The sequence below is a fragment of the Danio rerio genome, chromosome 10 (genome assembly GCF_052040795.2).
Source record: "Danio rerio strain M-AB ecotype USA chromosome 10, GRCz13ab, whole genome shotgun sequence".
Lineage (NCBI taxonomy): Eukaryota > Metazoa > Chordata > Actinopteri > Cypriniformes > Danionidae > Danio > Danio rerio.
In genome coordinates this window covers 20,952,695-20,970,882 of record NC_141030.1, presented here as the reverse complement: position 1 = coordinate 20,970,882, position 18,188 = coordinate 20,952,695, and the positions used below count along the sequence as shown (strand labels likewise).

General features: G+C 35.9%; 1 protein-coding gene across 6 annotated transcripts in view; it reads right to left on the bottom strand.

Annotated features, from left to right (window-relative positions):
- sppl3 (signal peptide peptidase 3) overlaps nucleotides 1-18,188 on the bottom strand; it is a 205,195-nt gene that overhangs the window by 55,213 nt on the left and 131,794 nt on the right. Inside the window, exon 1 of one of the 6 annotated variants that reach the window (XR_015500352.1) lies at nucleotides 9,341-9,767. The exons of 4 other annotated variants lie outside the window; for them this stretch is intronic. Coding sequence is in view for 1 of the 2 variants with exons in the window: in NM_001015068.1 (NP_001015068.1) it covers nucleotides 9,341-9,363 (23 nt within the window). In the remaining variant the exon portion in view is untranslated. 6 annotated transcript variants of the gene reach the window in all.

The following is an 18,188-nucleotide window of genomic DNA, read 5'->3' as shown; positions in this document are numbered from 1 at the left end:
TTTTAAAAATCAAACTGTTAATGACATTAAAAGGATGCATCTCGTTGCAAATTAGGCTTTATTTACAATTTCACTTACTAAAGCTGCCAAATGCTGGTACGCATACATACAGTGATGTGGTTGGTAAATTTACTCATCTGCCGACCATTGTGGTGAGCAACATCTAAGAGGTTCAGACTGACATTTAATGAAACCGCTTGGGCCTGTACCATGATGCTGGATTAGCTGTCTAGCCAGTTCAGTTTCAATTTAGATGGCACTAATCTGGGTTTTATAAGGAAAAATGCACACTTAAAAGAAAATGTGCTAATAAAAAAAATACACTAATGCAGAAAGTCTGTTCACATCAACAGATTTTAAATCTATTAGGTGGACAACCCTACCATTAATAATTGCTGATGGCCAAATAAAAAAAAGTTACCCACTCTAATTGCAACCATGGTTAACATTTAGCCAGTTTGCTAGCAACTAGACAAAGTGCAAAAGCAAAAAAGCTGTACTCATTCCACATGTCAGCAGATCAATTCAGACTGCATGATTAATTTCCTTGCAAATAAGCACATCTTGAGATCTCTGATGTCAAAATATACAACCAAGCAGCAGAACTGGATTTTGTTTGGTTCTCTTGGTTCCCTAAGAAAAGAAAAAAACCTTTTGATATACTGGATATTATTTTATGTATTTAATTTTAAAATGGCATAATCTCTTGGTTCACAAGGCTTTGAAAAACTAATGTACACTGTCATTAAGATGACTCACTTTGATCCACTTGAGACTGAACTCAAAAATACAAAACATGTTATGCTGGATATTTTTTAACAAACATTCAAAACATTGCTGTATGGTGGACCACATGCTTGTTTTTATGTCCATGTGATGGCATTTTTATCAGCTGAGAACTTGTGAAGAGCTTATAAATTGTGCAATACAATCAAAACAGCGCAAGAGTTCCTGTTACACACAAACACCTGAAATTGTCAAGACTATGAAGCAAAAAACTAAGATAAGGCTAAGATTTCTGTTCTTTTAATTGCCATTCTTGTGAAATTGTGCTTTGTTTCTGGTTCATTTAGTGGCTTTGGCCTTTGCTCAGTCTTTATTTTAGTCAAACCACAAGCACATTTGGACTCAGACCCATCTGTTCACGAGTCTGGACGTTTGCGCTGGACGTCAGCGTTTACACTAGAGGCTGATTTATACTTCTGCGTCAAACACCGGCGTATGCTACGGCGCTGACGCATAGCCCTTCGCCGTCACTGACGTGCACCTCTCAAAAATTGTAACTACACGTCGCAACAATGCGTAGCGCAAGCTCTGTGATTGGTCGGCTTGCTAGCGCCGACGAGTCTAGGCGGGACCGAGAGCCGCGTGAATGGTGCGAGCGATTGTTTAAAAGTGTGGAGTCCCGTGAAGGAGCTCCGGATTCAAAGTTTTGTTCTGTGTTTACCTCATGGTTAAAGTTGTTGCACATCCACCGGTTCATGCCTCAAAATGAGTGAGTTTGAGTCACTTGTACATCCAGGAAGTGTTCAGAATAGCAAAACAGAAGCGAAGAAACTCGACACAGAGGAACATTTACACCTCACTGCCCACTAGCGTTTCGGGAGTGTTAATGCAGACCAACCGAGACAGCGCGCAGAAGTATAAATGCACAGCCATGCGTGTTGCATGCGCCGTGGGTTACGCCGGTCACTTGACGCAGAAGTATAAATCAGGCTTAAGGCTGTGCAATATATCCAAATGATCAAAATACTTTAAATGTACATGTTGGAATGGTTTGCAAGAAATAAGGGATTTAACACAGAAGTATCTCTATGTGCCTGTATCTAGCACACCCTCTAAAAGAGTTTTCAATACATCAGTCAATGTAGTTCCATGTCAAAAGGCATCTCAGAAACCAAGCTGAGTGGACATAGGGCTGTGATGGTCACCGTGAAAACCGCGTCGGTCAGTTGCCACCGCAGTTGTCCTTTGCTACCGGCGGTATTATGTGATGTAACGCAATTTAAAACACAAATTAACGTTATTGTGCCGAGTATTACATATTTAACTACAATATTTATAAGCAGTATTGTGTTGTTTTATTAACAAAAGTTAAAAAATAAACATGTAAAAAAAATAAACATATACGGATGTTTTATTAATGAATATTTAATTAAGTTATAAGGTATTCCTTAATTTAAAGCTAAATTGACTTAGGTAGGCTACTTTATTTGTTGGTGGTACGGGAGAAACATTTTTGCCAGTGAATAATGTTCTCACCACTTAAAAAAATAGATAAATACAATAACTTGCTAAAAGGATGTAATAAAAAAATGCAAGCTCTTAATCATTCTTCATAATCTGATTCGTACATGCTATAAACCTATATTGCGCCGACAAGAACAAGTCCTAAGAGAAGAGTAATTAATATGCTGTTAATATCAGTTAATATTAATGATCATAAACACGAACTGCTTTGTATGATAAACGCCTTCACAATGTCGTGTCTACGATCTTTTCTGAAGAACATATAATCCATGTTATCGTCATCTCCTCTGCCAGGTTTTCATCTGTTTCTTTCTTTCTTCTCTACAAACAATAAAATATGGCTATATCATGCCGGCGCCAGAATATCATAGCTAACTGAGGGGACATCTTATTGCCATATAAGGGGCACTTGGTGATTTCGGTGCATCTTGTTAATTTCATTTAGGCTATTTATTCACTTATTTATTACTTTGAATTACTGCCTAAGTTACTGACTTAAGGCAGAAATTTAATCTTTATAGTAACAATAGTATGCAGTTTCGCTATTAGGTTTCATCAATAAAGGTTATGTAACGATAGTTTATTAACGCAGACGGATCATGGTTTCAGCGCCACACCAGTGGTTTAAATTATATTTTACTCCTTATTTCTTTCCATTTTATTTTAAAAAACTAAGTTTGAAAGTTTTATATTGCATATTTTTTTAAAGATATTCATTCAGCCTACATGCAGCGCATATGAAAGGTTGATGCGGCAAATCCCTTTCATGCACTATACCCATTTCATTTATGACACTGTAAACTTAACTTGGCTGATCATCTTTAAACTCCAGTGTTTTCTCTAAACGCTGCTGACGTGCGAATTAGTGCGTTTATGTCTCCAGCATTTATTAGATTTGTTAGGAATATTTATGAATGTCTCTAGACCTACAGAGCGATATTAATGCGTCCTGAAGTAAAGTGAAACAGCTATACGTCGTGTTTGCTGGCCTCACTCATTATGCACCTGACAGTCAGCATGTCACCTTAAAGGATTAAACAAATGATGCACAGCACTACTACGGTTACAGAAAAGTTTGCGCTGTTATAATTCACTTACATTTTAATATGTTTTAATTTGATTATTACCAGCTTTAAAAAAAATTTTGTTTTAAATGAGAAGCTGTAATGTAGCCGTGGCGGGATAAATTTTGGCGTGGCGGCCCGCCATGGAAGGATGAATTTGTCGGAACCATGAGCTAAAAAGGCATTTTTAAGTGTCCTAACTTGAGACTGCTGCTGTATAATGGGATGCTTCTTATTACAACTGTTAGCGATGTCAAAATGAAAGCAAACATTAAAAAAGTTTTGCATTTTATCAATTGTATGGCTTATTATTTTTAATAATAATGAATATAATAAATTATAATATTATTATTGTGTAGACTACTGTGCAGTGTCCAACAAAACATTTTATTAGGTTACTTTAATGGACCAGTTCTTTCCCGTGTGACTTTAGTGCGCCTTCACATGCACGTTTTAAAGGCTACTGGCGCACCCTGACCTGACGCGGGGACCAGACCTCTGCACTATAGCTTTAATTTCACAATTTTCATAATTTCATTGGATTTTCATATGGTAAGATATCTAAATGTATGTTCTGAAAGTAGTAGGAATGACGGGAGTGTTAGTAATTAAAGACAGAAAGAACTTTCACTTTTCCATTGTCGCGGATTATTTTAGTATAATTGACATGCCCCAATGGTGATATTTTTGTTTGTTTATGTTGTAAAAACGTTTGAATTATTTTATGCAACAATAAAACAAGGCTGTTCATTTTAAGAAGTTGTATTAATGCTCTCTTTTCCCTGAAATAACATGAACTATTGGTTAGAATATTTTTTAAATATTGCATCACATATCACATTGGTCTACAATAATATCACACAGGCCTAGTTCAAATGGATTTAAAAGAACTGCACTGAGAAAATAAAAATTGCACTAGAGTTAGTTTTAAATTGAACCAAAACCGTGAAAATGCCCTTAAGCCTTTTGCACACTGGGACGTTTATTTCTCATACTAATCACCAGCTTTGAGATGATTTTCAACATTGACACCCAAATGATTTTCACTGCAGCAAAATCAATCACTGACATTTGATGGTGCTTAATGAAAAAACAGAAATACTCTGGTACACAAGGTGTCACTGCGCAACTCTACACTTCTGACACTACAGCACAAACACTTGGGGAAAAAGTTTGAGGAAAAAGATACAAGACATCAAAGAAAGATGATAAAATGAAATTTACCATCAAATCCTATTTGATCTGGAATTCCAGTGTGCTCAGCTAAACTGTTTCATGCGTGAGTGAGACCAAGTCATCTTTTACTGTATCTTCAGCTGCTTAAGACGCATGAACAAAAGTTCATATAAAGGTTCAGACAGTTTTTAACTCAATGTGTCAAACTAAAATATACAATATAAATATTACACTTTTTTGGTTAAATTGTGCTTTTTGTAATGGTGTTTTGTGCATCGTGTACACACATTAGCACTCTTTGATTAGTCATGAGGTGTTAAACAGATGATAATCATCTTTTAGAGATATAGTTAAACTACAGTAAATAGCTACATTTCCATCCACCTATTTTTGTGTATTTTGGAGATGCGCATAAAAAAACAATTAAGGGAAATGCCAAGATGTGCATCAATTTTTTAAAAATGCGCATTAAAAAAAACATATGCGCATAACTGAGTAGGATAAACTTTTTATTTGATAAGATGAGCATAAATTACGATGGAAATAATTTTACTGCACAAATTCCAGTATGTGCATTAAATGTGATTTTATTATAAGATATCATGTGATGACAAAAATGTGTGTGAATGGATAAACCAGCAGGCTGAGCACATTATAAAACATCTGAAATGTTGTTTTGGTCATTCTAAAATGCGGTAACCATTTCAGTATTAGTGTTATGTTATTAATGACTTCAAGAATCAAAAGCGTCTGTGCTCCGACTTTCACTCTTTCAAACGCCACCGCACGTTCACTGCATGTCAGGATTGCTTTCTGTGGTGCAAGTAATTTATTAAATGAAGGAAACACTCACGCAGCTTCTCCCACTGCAGCAAATTCCGATTTTACTATTGATATTTAGATAAAGTTAATTAGCATTTTTGGATGGAAACATAGCTAATGATATACTGTTTTTAGAGGATTGGTCATATGTAAATTAAACAGTTGAGGATATTTGTTTAGCTTTGGATTATGAACATATACTTGTAGTAAACACTTTAGTTATGCAAAACAGCAGTCAAAAATTTTTGCTTCAGGCTGCGGTTTGCAAAAGTTAAGGTTTTCCTGCTAAAAAGTTTTGTAATACCATTTCTGAAGTATATGTAAAAGGCTTTTTTTAATGTGTTGTAAGGAAATCTGTGTTTTTGAAGCTAAAAAAAGATAGTAAAAGTCAATCGTTTATTTTAATAATGTAGCCTGACATGTTTACTATTTCAAAATATTAAAGATGTTCCCTAAAATGTAATTAATTGTGTTAAACGGGGGAAAAAGTTGTTTTTTATAAAGACTTTTAAAAATATATATTTTACAGCAGTAAACAATACCATGATACTGTGAAACTGATATTTTTATCCAAGGCTATCAAACCGTCAGACACTTATACCAGCCGATGCTTTGTCAAACTACTTATTTAAATTAAGCTGAACCAACAATTGAGGATTTTTTTGGAGACCGTTTAACCGTTTTAGGTTCAATCCACCTAAATTTGTGAAAACTATAAGTTTGCAATATTAACCTAAACTCTTCATGTTGTCCAAACACAAATTGATTGTGTAAAAGCCAGCATTTTTTACAGTGAGGCTTAAAAGAACTAACATATTTATAAAGATCAACTGAATTATATGAAAAATGCACTCACATATGCGGGTCTAATGCGATTTGAATATTGAAGTTCCATAATAAAAACAATTGCCTATAAAGATTACAAAAGGCCTTGCTTAGCTGTTATTGTTCTTTTAAATGGATTACCGTCAACAGCACATGGTCACATATGGCACATGAGGTCAGCCATTTAACACAAATAACAGTCTGATATGGAGAATTCTAGTTATGTGATGATGTGTTAAATGAATACATATCACTTGCTGCGTACATTAAGTGGTGTAACAGGTACAAGTCAGTGTGACAGATCACTGATAAAGTCAAGTGTGCAGATTTGTCTCATCACTTCACTCAAGAGCTGCTAAGTACAAAATTACAGGCAAATCATAGCGGTTTGCTGGCCGGCAACTTAAACTCAACAATACCACAATTCTTCAGGCAAACAAAAGTCATTCAATATTGCCAGCCAATGCATTAAAGATGCAGACGTTATGAACACCTACACACCCGTCAGACTTCCTGGAAAATCCTTTTCATCGACCAGGCCTTAGATAACTAGATGAGGGAAATCTTTCTGATGAAACTTACAAAATGCATCCTCTACCAGCTACAAATCTACACACTTCATTACACACATACAATTATTTTATTTAATTTTTAAATTGGTATTTTAAATTGCTGATATTTAATACAATGCTTTTTTAATCTAAAAACATTAATGTGCACACATTTTGGTAACCTTTTGTTGATGTTTTTAAAGACGTGTCTGTTCCCCGAGGGTGTATTTATATGATAAAAACAGTAATTTTGTAAGATATTTTTTACAATTTTGTATATTTTAAATGCAATTTATTTCTGTAGTCAAAGCTGAATTTTCAACATTGTTAATCCAGTCTTAACATGATCTTGCAAAAATCATTCTCATATGAGCAATTCCATGCAAATGTCAACCTTGCAATGAAAGAAAGTATGTTTTCACCAAAACCCTTTCCTTTTTTTTGTGGCCTTGTATTTTAAAGCATTGTAAAAAAATACTTAATGTCTGTCAATGTTATTTGATTTACCAAACTGACAAAAGTGTCAATTTTACATCCGTCATGTTCATAACAGAGGCGTCGTATCCATAACGAAGCCTTTTCCTCATAAATGAAAAATTGTCAAATAAAATTAAATCAATCATGTTCGTTCACCAACTCTCATCTTTTGATTAGCATTGTTTCTTTTGGGTTGTGCAGCTTAAGTCACAGAATTTCTACAAAGTATGTTGTATACTGTAAACTCAGACTTTTTTGGTCACATCCATAATGCATGTTTATTTCCCTCATTTAAAATCTAAAATATGTTCACTCTGATATTTTCTGATCCCACAACTCTGTGGTTAGTAGTTTTGGAAAATATAAATAGACGTTTAAATATAATGCTAACATATACTTTCTCTATGGATTTATGTTTTAAGCTTTGACAGCAAATGTCACATCAATATAGCTGGAATTGCTCATATGCTGATTTGCTGCTCAAAACATTTTTTTATTATTATTGTCAACGTGACAATTGTTTACATTCCTTCTGAATTTATTAAATAAAAGTACAACATTTATCTGAAAATTTTAAGATTTTTGCAACAGTTATAAAGTATCAGCAAATCTGAAAAAAAAAACACAAAAAAAGAATACTTCTATTAATAAGGATGCATTAACTTAACCAAAAGAGTCAAGCAAAGATCTTTGATAACAAATGCTTTGCAAAACCCAACAGTCAACTTTATCAAATGAAATGAGTGTAGTTAACTCAAATTTTTTAACTCAAATGGTTTAAAGCAATCAGTTTCCTCAAACGGTTTGAGTTGACCTAACTTAGGTTTTACAGTACTCAGTTGTCAAATGGATTAATTAATTTTTAGGGTTTTACAGTGCAAACAAAATGTTCTAAATATTTTTTTACATATTACACACATGAATGTCTTTTATTATGGAGAAATACTGAACTTAGTTGCCCGTGACCACTGATGTATTAAATCCACAATTAATATTATTTTGAAATATACAATTTAATGTTGAAGAAAAAATGATCATTAATGATTTTATATTTTGAAAATTTAAACACTGACTGAAGAATTATCGTATTTCTAATCCCAATGCATATATGAAAACTTTGAGGTTTTAAAACTGCATAATAAACTATGTTATTAAAAATGTTGCTTAGAATATAAATGACTTAACGTTTTCAATATTTCACATCCACAAGAAATCAAATCAAAATGACCAAAATCATAATAAAATGATATGTCAGTATAGGCCCAAAACTCAATCACTTGGTGCTCCAAGAAATGTATACAGACCACCAAAAGTTCCTCAGCTATACAAGTACTGGCCTGAAAGACCCGAAGAACGAAGCATATCTCGTACATCTGAACCTAGACAGAATCATCATATATAAAGGAAAATGAGGAAATGGGGAAATCACAGTTTTCAGCGACCTGAATATCATGTTTACACAAAACGGCTGCGTTTAAAACCTATCGAGCTGCCTACCAAGTGCATCGTATCCGCATTACAATTTGAATGTTCACGATCGTCCATGACGGCCTAAAAGGTTGTCTAGTTAGTCAGCTTCCTATGTTTTAGAAACACAACCAATTTCTTACATATACACACAGCTCTCTTCCTTAAATGCAGGATTAGACGAGCTAATGAGCTAAAGCACCACCACCACGACCCGATGTATTATCACAGGCTACTACAGTCCCAATTCTGACGAGAAAGATAAAATAATGATCAAGTCAATGAGACTATATTGATTTAACAGCGTTTTACAGTGAGCTGATCGCGTTAGCACGTTAGCGCACTGCATTTCCCTTTGTGTCACAACTGATTCAATTGAATTCGAATAACGTTAAACACATACACACGACGACAAACGTGTACTATTAAAATTATTTATTTGTGATATAAAACCCAAAGTGAATGACTCGTTTAACGATGGTTGAGATTAAAACACCAAACCTGTATATTCGTGAGCTAGGTTAATGTTAACGTTAGATACGAACCGAACATTTACCGGAGCGTAACGCTGCCGTATAATAGCAAAACTGAGGCAAAACATCTCACCTTTCAGACGCTGACAGTAGTTAACGTTATATCTGTCCTAAAGCGAGTTAAATGTTAGCATTTAGTGTGTGAATGGGTAACGTTTTATTTGCTGCCACTCACCAGGAGTAGCTCTGCTCCGCCATGTCAGTCAGTCAGTCGGGCAGCGGCGGCGGCTGAGGACTTGAGTTCGGCTCAAACGACGAGATTATCTCCTCCACAAGCTCAAGGTTTCACCTTCTTCACTGAGCCCCCTCCGTTAACAACATGGCGATGTGTTTTCCTTCGGCAGCTCGCAGCAGAAATGTCAATGATTGTGGCTGTGCTGCTAGCCGCGGCTAAGAAACAAAAGCAGTCCGAAAAAACGAAACGTTTCGCTGACTTCAGCTGGCTGGCTGTCCTCGCAACAGGCCCTGCTTTAAAAGGCCCCTCAGACGAGCTGCAAACCCATCTTCGGCGTGCATGCAGAGCGAGAGATAGCCGTGTGCTGGGTTTGCCCAACTAGCTGTAATGGAAGCGCACGGATAGCTTTGTTTTCTATGGCGAACTCACAGGAACGCGCGCGACTGTCGCCCCTGCCGGAAAAATGCGCGTGCACGCTCTCATTTGCCCACACAGATGAGATTGAAGGGGCAGGATCTGCCACTCGGTGACATGCAGTATTGCAGTTTCGACATGCTGCTCATAATTGGCTCGCTGAAATAATAGTGTAGACCTATTTTTAAGACGGTAGTCTTTAAAAAGGCCACCTGGAACTCAATTAATATTATAAATAACATTTTAGTTAATATAAATTGGAAAAAAGCCTGGTTAACTACCTTCAAATATTCAATTAACAATACAATTAACTTTAAAATACTACATACATTTTACCCAGTAAATATTTACTATCAAAGTAAATGGAAGACATCTGTGGTTTCTGTAATGCAGATAAAGAGCCTCTGTCATTTTTTGTTTAAAAGCAACGTTGTAAACAGTTTCTGGAGGGATCTAGCAAAATATAAAATTTAAAACTACAAAACTTTGTTATTATTTTACATTCAAATATATAACTTTTTTAATATCAAAACAAATCCAACAAAAGTCTTGTATATTTTGCTAATCTCTTTATTTTATCGGCTAAATTTCACATACACAAATAGAAATGTGCTAAGTCGTCTCCCACATTAGCAGTTTTTTTTGTATTGATTTAGATTTTATTCTCACTGGGAAATTTTTGAAAAGCAAAAAATCCGAGATATGTATCAATTATTATAATAATAATTTGATTACCCTGTTAATTCTTAACATTATTGCATGTAGAAATGCTGTACATTATGCTTTGTGCATTTTATTTATTTTAACATTGTTATAATAGTTTTTTTATGTTCACCCTTTATATTGTGTTGTTGTATGTAAGATCCTGATGGACTGTGCAATAAAAACTGAAAACGATTTTTTTAAAGGCCATGAAGCTGCATATGGCGGTGAGATTGTTGTCATTGAGGATATGATAAAATATTTATTTGTTAAAACAGTTTTCATTTCGCAGTATCATTTGAAAGTTTACTAATGTAACCCTTCCAATCAGACGCCCACTCATCCATCTCATGAGTGAGGCTCAAACCGGCTATTCTGGTATGGAAGGTGGGAGCTCTACTGAGAAGGTTAAAAACCATGGCTATATTTTAATATGTAAATTATTTTTTAGGCTAGTTAAGTGGCGTAGTAGGTAGTGCTTTCGTCTTACAGCAAGAAGGTTGCTGGTTGGAGCCTCGGCTGGGTCAGTGGGCGTTTCTGTGTGAATTTTGCACGTTTTCCCTGTGTTCGCGCGGGTTTCCTCCGGGTGCTCCAGTTTCCCCCACAGTCCAGATGCATACGGTACAGGTGAATTGGGTAGGCTACAATGTCTGTTGTGTATTAGTGTGAATGAGTGTGTATGGATGTTTCCCAGAGATGGGCTGCGGCTGGAAGGGCATCCGCTGTGTAAAAATGTGCTGGATAAGTTGGTGGTTCATTCCGCTGTGGCGACCCCAGATTAATAAAGGGACTAAGCCAAAAAGAAAATGAATGAATGAATTGTAACATAACAGTATGTTAGATAGACGGATGCTTGTATGTTACACTGAATGACATTTAGCTATATGTGATATTGCTTTCAATATTAGTCTACACCACGGCGTAAATGACAGCATAAAAAATATTTAGCATTTCATTCTGCTATTCTTTGCCATAACTTGTGACTCTGCTTCTGAAGTACTGCTTGAAGCTATACTTATGAATTGTTCTGTTTGTCAACATAGCTGTAAATGATAGTATCAGGGTGGAGAATCCCTTTAATGACCCCTCAAACTTGTGATATAGGGATGGGAGACTCTCTGTCCAGAAACAGCAGAAAGCTATTATTCTCACAAATGCAATCCACAATACATTTCTTGTCTCATTGTTAACAGTGAAACTCTAGCGATTGACTCTCAATGCAGACCCATTTATAGAAACATTCCTTATTTATATCAACTATAATTGATATATAGTTCACCCAAAATGTTTAATTATGTCATGATTTACTTAACCTGCAATTATCTCAAATAAGAGTTTTTTTCTTCTGCTGAAAACAAAGAGACCTTTTGAATAATGTTTTAATGTGATGTCAACAACAACAACTGCTTTATTTATTCCTGCTGTGGAAGTAATCTCCAGTTCCCAACATTTTTTAATAATTCTTTTTGATTTTTTTACAAGAAAAGTTTGGAGAGTGAGTTCTTTTAAATACAAACATTCTGAACTTAAGTGTGACGCTGTAATTCATTGTAACAGAGAATTTGAATAATGCTGAATGACGAAACTTCAGCTTCAGCTTATAATGGAGACAATTAACTGGTCACATGTAGTATATCTCAAACATTGAGCTTGACCAGTAGAGTTAACCACAATTTTTTTTTAAATCTTAGTTTTTCCATAAAAATGTATTAACAGTGTTCTTGAAAATGTTTCTGATTAACATGTTTTGTAATAATTAAATATATTATTAAATAATTTATTTATGGTGCTTTTCGATTATGTCACAGGCTGTCTGTTTTTCTATATTATTTCAAACAGGCTTTTAAAATGTCAAGTAAAATGTCAAAAGTAAAAAGTGTAAGTAAATAATGTCTTAAAAACTGTATATCTGGGACAAAAGTCCCAATATTCTATAAAGAAAAACATATGATAGAGCATGAACATGGCAAAAACCAAACATTTTTAAGCTATTATTTTATATTTTATTCATTGTTAACCCGTGTGTTGTCCTAGAATTCTGCATACATCATTTCATTTTTTTACAGAAAAAATAACTGCCTTCAGTAAACCTTTAAAATAAAGCAGGTAAATTCAATTTAAATTCTCAAATCAAATCAAGAAACAGCCTCATCTTCATCACATAAACTGAATGTTTAGGTTTTCTCTCATTAGTGTGGAGTATTTCATCAATGTTTAATTAGTGAGCAACACTTATTTTTGACTAGATTAAAGGGTATTTTTATGCTGAATGTACCTGCATAAGTGTAAAAGTTTTTAGCCAGACAGGATTCATAAAAGTTACAGAGAGAAATTGTTATTTTGTTTGGGTGAGGGGTGTGTGTCCCACTGTGTACCAGTAGTTTCTGTGTCAACCCAAAGAACATCCCTAAATTTGTACAGCTTTTATGAATATACTGTATAAAGTAGTAGGTCTGGAAGACGGGAGACTCCCGGGAAAAACGGGAGGGTTGGCAGGTTTGGACCTGGGTCTATTCTACGCAAGCTATGGTGAGTTTCACCTTAATATTTTAGTGTGGATGTATACCTGACTGATGAGCTGTCTGACAAAATAGTGCCCTTCTGAATCAAATCAGCAGGATGCCTCACTTTAACTGCAGTTCAGCAGTTTTACTTTAACTCATGAACATTTCATTCATGCCCCGTGACAAACTGGGGTATTAGACGCAAATAAGGAGTGAGGACTGGTGAGAGTGATGTGGAATTTAATAATGCACGAAAAAAGGAAAGAAAAAAAATTCTGCATTTCACTATGTGTGTGTGTGTGTGTGTGTGTGTGTGTGTGTGTGTGTGTGTGTGCTAACCTTTACTGACAACCGTGTATTTGGATCTTGTCGGAAAATATGACGAAAAGTCCTACATGACGATAATAGTTTGCCTGCATTAATATATGCATACTCTACATGTCTTAATTCCATTTCTGTTCAATTCAGTTTTGACTTTAGTCGGATTAATGTGATAAAAAATCCCTGCTTCGAGCCTATGGGCCTACAGTTCAACACTCATGTTTAACTGAATAAACAGTTAGTAAACACAAGTACATCTTATTGTACATCACTTATTTTCATCACCAATTATCATAGTAGAACAGTTTCTCAAGCAATTTGTGATGCATTTTGGAAACAGGAGATGAGTCACTGGTCATTTTTGACCTGTAAGTCAACAGGAGGGTTAATGTGTATGCAAATATGAGTAATTTCAACACAATCTCACGGCAATTCGTAAGTTTTTCATTTAGTGGCTAATTTGTATGAATTCGTACGATCTAATTCGTACAATTTAGTACGATTTGCTTATCCCCAATGACGGTTGGGATTAGGGTTGAGGTTAGGTGCCACGCCTCCTTTTTAAAATCGTACCATTTCGTACAACTGAACTCGTATGAATTCGTACGAATTAGGCACTAAACTGGCAAAACGTAAAATACTTACGTTTTCTCGTGAGATCAGGCTGGTACTTTACCTTCCCATTGGTTGTGTTTATGTCTTTGCAGGTAATGTTGAATGTGACGTTCATCCATTCATTTATTTACTTTGACCCAACACTGGGTTACAACAACCTAGTATTTTCTAGAGCAGGGGTCACCAATCCTGGTCCTGGAGGGCCGGTGTCCCTTCAGGATTTAGCTCCAACTTGCCTCAACACACCTGCCTGGATGTTTCAAGTATACCTAGTAAGACCTTGATTAGCTTGTTTAGGTGTGTTTGACTTGGGTTGGAGCTAAAATCTGCAGGACACCAGCCCTCCAGGAACAAGTTTGGTGACCACTGTTCTAGAGTGTAATAATTTATGCAGATGCTCTCCCCTACAAAACCAACCCAAGCCGTCTGATCAAATATATTTTTATATTGCAATATTCTTTCATTTATTTTCCTTCAGCTTAGTACCTTCATTAATAAGGGGTCACCACAGCAGAATGAACCGCCAACTTATCCAGCAAATGTTTTATGCAGCAGATCCCCCCCAGCTGCAACCCAACACTGGAAAACATCTATACACACATTCACACTCATACACTACAGCTAATTAAGCTTATTCAATTCCCCTATAGCACAGTTTTTGGACTGTGGGGGAAACCCGGAGCACTGCGAGGAAAACCATGCAAATACAGGGAGAACATGCAAACTCCACACAGAAGTGCCAACTGACTCAGCCGGGCCTCAAACCAGCAACCTTCTTGCTGTAAGATGACCGTGCTATCCACTGCGCCACCATGTCGCCTATGTGATGTTCACTACACTTTAAATTTCACTGTAAAAAATATCCATTAATTAACAGTTTCCGTATTTTGTGATTCGCAGGTGTTTTTTGGTTTATTTATGGTTATGAATTGCATTATGGAACCTTTGTCTCTGCCCTGTCAACTTTTACATAAAATAAAGACCTGAAAGATGGAGTTATATTTAAAAATCTGTTATCAGACAGCTCAACAAAACACGACTACTCCATACGTTTTTTACACATGCGAAAGTGGAAAATCATGAATCACAAAATACAAAAAAGTGCTAATTTACAGATTTTCTAGTGTAACAAGCTTCGCATCAGCCTTCTGCATAATAATGTTTGCCAAATCTTTACATTCATTCAGAATCTTATATGCGGAGTCTTGAAATTTCAAGCAAATGTATCAATAATGTTTTCTTCTACATGGTAAATCAGCATATTTGTTGTGTTCATCTAAACAGTAATGTCTATATTTAGAAAATAATTTGAATAGCATTCTTAGCAAGGGTCAGAGGATGTTTCTACCTTGCGTTGGGTTTTGGATTTAATTGTTATCAGCTGTTATATGGCAGAGGTTACACTAAACAGATGGTACACCAATCATGGCTGTCTTTTCCTGAAAACATTTTGTGCATTGTGTAAATTATCAGTGACTTAGTCAATAAGTCAATAAGAGGATACAATGCAATCTCCTGCTAATACCAAAGCCAAAACTACAGGAAAGGGCACAGCATTGTTCTTTTTTCTTCAGTTCAGAAGCTCAAGTGAGTGTAAAAGAGCTCAACTGCAGGGTCTTTGTGTGTAAGGTATAGAGAGGAGTTGGGTAAATCCTTCCCCCGGGGGCTTCATCCTGGGATTACAAAAATCTGCAAGGAGCTGTTGTTCCCAGAGATTATTCCCAATCTGTCCTTGTAACCACAACGGTTGCTTAGAGAAGGAGGTGCCCAGTGTCAGCGGACTATTGATTCTTATTTATGGTCTTAGGTTTGTGCCATTTGTAGTACGACCTTGAACCCCCCACATCCCTCTGATTCTACTTAGAACTGACAAGATGAATGTAGTGTATATTTTTTGCCACATTTTCTCAAAGGTGCAGGTATGAGTGTATTTATGAAGATGTTATGCAGTTACTATGGTGTTCTGGGTAGTTGTTATAGTAATTCCTGGTGGATGCTGCACACTGGTGGTGGTGTGAAACCCCCTCGCACAATTGTAAAGCACTTTGGGTGTATAACATTCGCTATATAAATGTGCATCGGGCACCATGGAGGCACAATGGGTAGCGCTGTCACCTCACAGCAAGAAGTTCACTGGTTTAAGCCCCAGCTGGGCTAGTTGGCATTTCTGTGTGGAGTTTCGATATAAATGGCTCTGGGAGTGAGTATATAAATGTGCATTATTTACTTACTTAATTAGGTAGTTGCTAATAGGGCTAAACAATATATGGTTTCAGCATCGACACTGCAATGTGCACATCGGTAATAGTCACAGGATCTTCAATGTCATGTAAGGGATTCTATAGGTGACGTAGAGGCACAGTTTGGAATAATTTGTAATTGAATTGCAAAGATTTGTGGATGTAAAGTTTATAATTTGCATGTTTTTCTTCTGCTAAACATCAATAAAACATTTAGGCACAGGAAACATTTTAAGCTTTTGTTTTCCCCACCCACCGAACTGATTGACAGGTGAGGATTAACATGTCTCCATAGTAAAATGTATAAACATCTCCACAGAACAGGATTTGCAAAGAAACTAGGATTAAAAGATCTGGTCCAACTCTCTGTGATCAGCAGGGGCGGACTGGCCATCTGGCAGACCGGGTAGTTTCCAGCTGGGCCGACATACTTTTTGGGCCGGGCTGATCATCTTCTTATGATCTCTGCCTAATTAATTAATGATACTGGTATGTGTGACGCTCTGAAAGTAAGATGTTTTTTGTCCGGACAGACCAGCCCATGTGACATAATCTGCAGCCCATTGGCTCTTTTCTTTATTGACATTGGGCTGACCCAATCACAAACTTTCATTTTGGGCTCAGTGTGATCGTGCAACGTCGGGGTGTATTTGTAAAAATAATCAAGAGTCACGCCTGTTTCTCACTCCACGCGTGCATGATTGTCAGCATGATGTAGGCTTATAGCTACAAAAAAAAAAAAAAAAAAAGATATATATATATATATATATATATATATATATATATATATATATATATACAGTACAATATGGTTCTAATGATATTTATACATGACCAAACTACTGTGCAACTTAAGCAAAACTAATACAATTTTTTTTTACATTTAGTTTTGTAGTTCTGCCCAAACAAATATTTGTTGCATTTTTAATTAAGTTTATTTGACTGACTACAATCTTTAATCTATGTCTAATGTTTCATTCTTGAGTAAAACATTTTTAGGGGTCTCTGATACATTGCTTTAATTATTTATCTTTATTTTATTAATCAACACTAACTGTGTGCATCAGCAGGTAGTTTTTGTGAAGTTCATTATTTAATATAAGTCCCCCCCCCCCCCCCCCCAAAAAAAAAAAAAAAACAGGCACACACAAGATGGACTTCCAGTGTGGATTATAATTTTATTATAATAATAAATTACATTTTTTAAGTCTTTAATTTGTCAACTCTCATTATTTCCTATATATGGCTTTTGTGCTTTTATGGAATGGGAGTTGGTAGACATATTCAATGGCGTGCACAAATAGAAAGCATTGTGATTGATGTAGTGGGCCGCTCTGTCCCAAAATGCCAGGGCCGTTTTTTTGTCCCAGTCTAGCCCTGGTGATCAGCTGCACATTCTGTATGAGTTTTATGAGTTTGCAACTTTTTAAAAACCGTGTATGTTTGTAATAAAGAAAAAAACTGTAAAATCAATGTGTAATTCAGAAACGCTAGAATCACCACAGCCACATGGTGTCACTAAACATTTATTTGTCTGTACTATAAACTTTGTGAAGGCATTTGTGTGTAACTCATTATTTCAAAAAAGCTTAAAAAAATCCACATATACATCAAATAAACTTACTTGGTATTTCTGAGTGATGCTGTGTTTACACCAGATGCGGAATGCGTGGATAAATCGCGGATAAATCGCGTGTAAATAGACGCGTGAACATTTTGAGTTTACTCGCTTCATTTGCGCGTCAAATTCACTCAGCAATAGACGCGGATTCGAGTGATGGGCAATGCTTTTGTCTGCCTAGTGACTCTCGCTTCATTGCTAAATGGCTATCATGGATTTTATTGAGATAAAATACAGCCATGTTTATGTGCCTCATGAAGGCTGAAAAACAGCATTGATGGATTTGGAGCCGTGTCTGAGTCCACTAGATCCTTTCAGGTGCACCCAGCTCTATGAAGGCTTCTGTCTGCCCGGTGGCTCTAGTTACATTGCTAAATGGTTAACATGGATTTTATTGAAAAAATTGCATAATTCACGCTGCAGGATGTCTA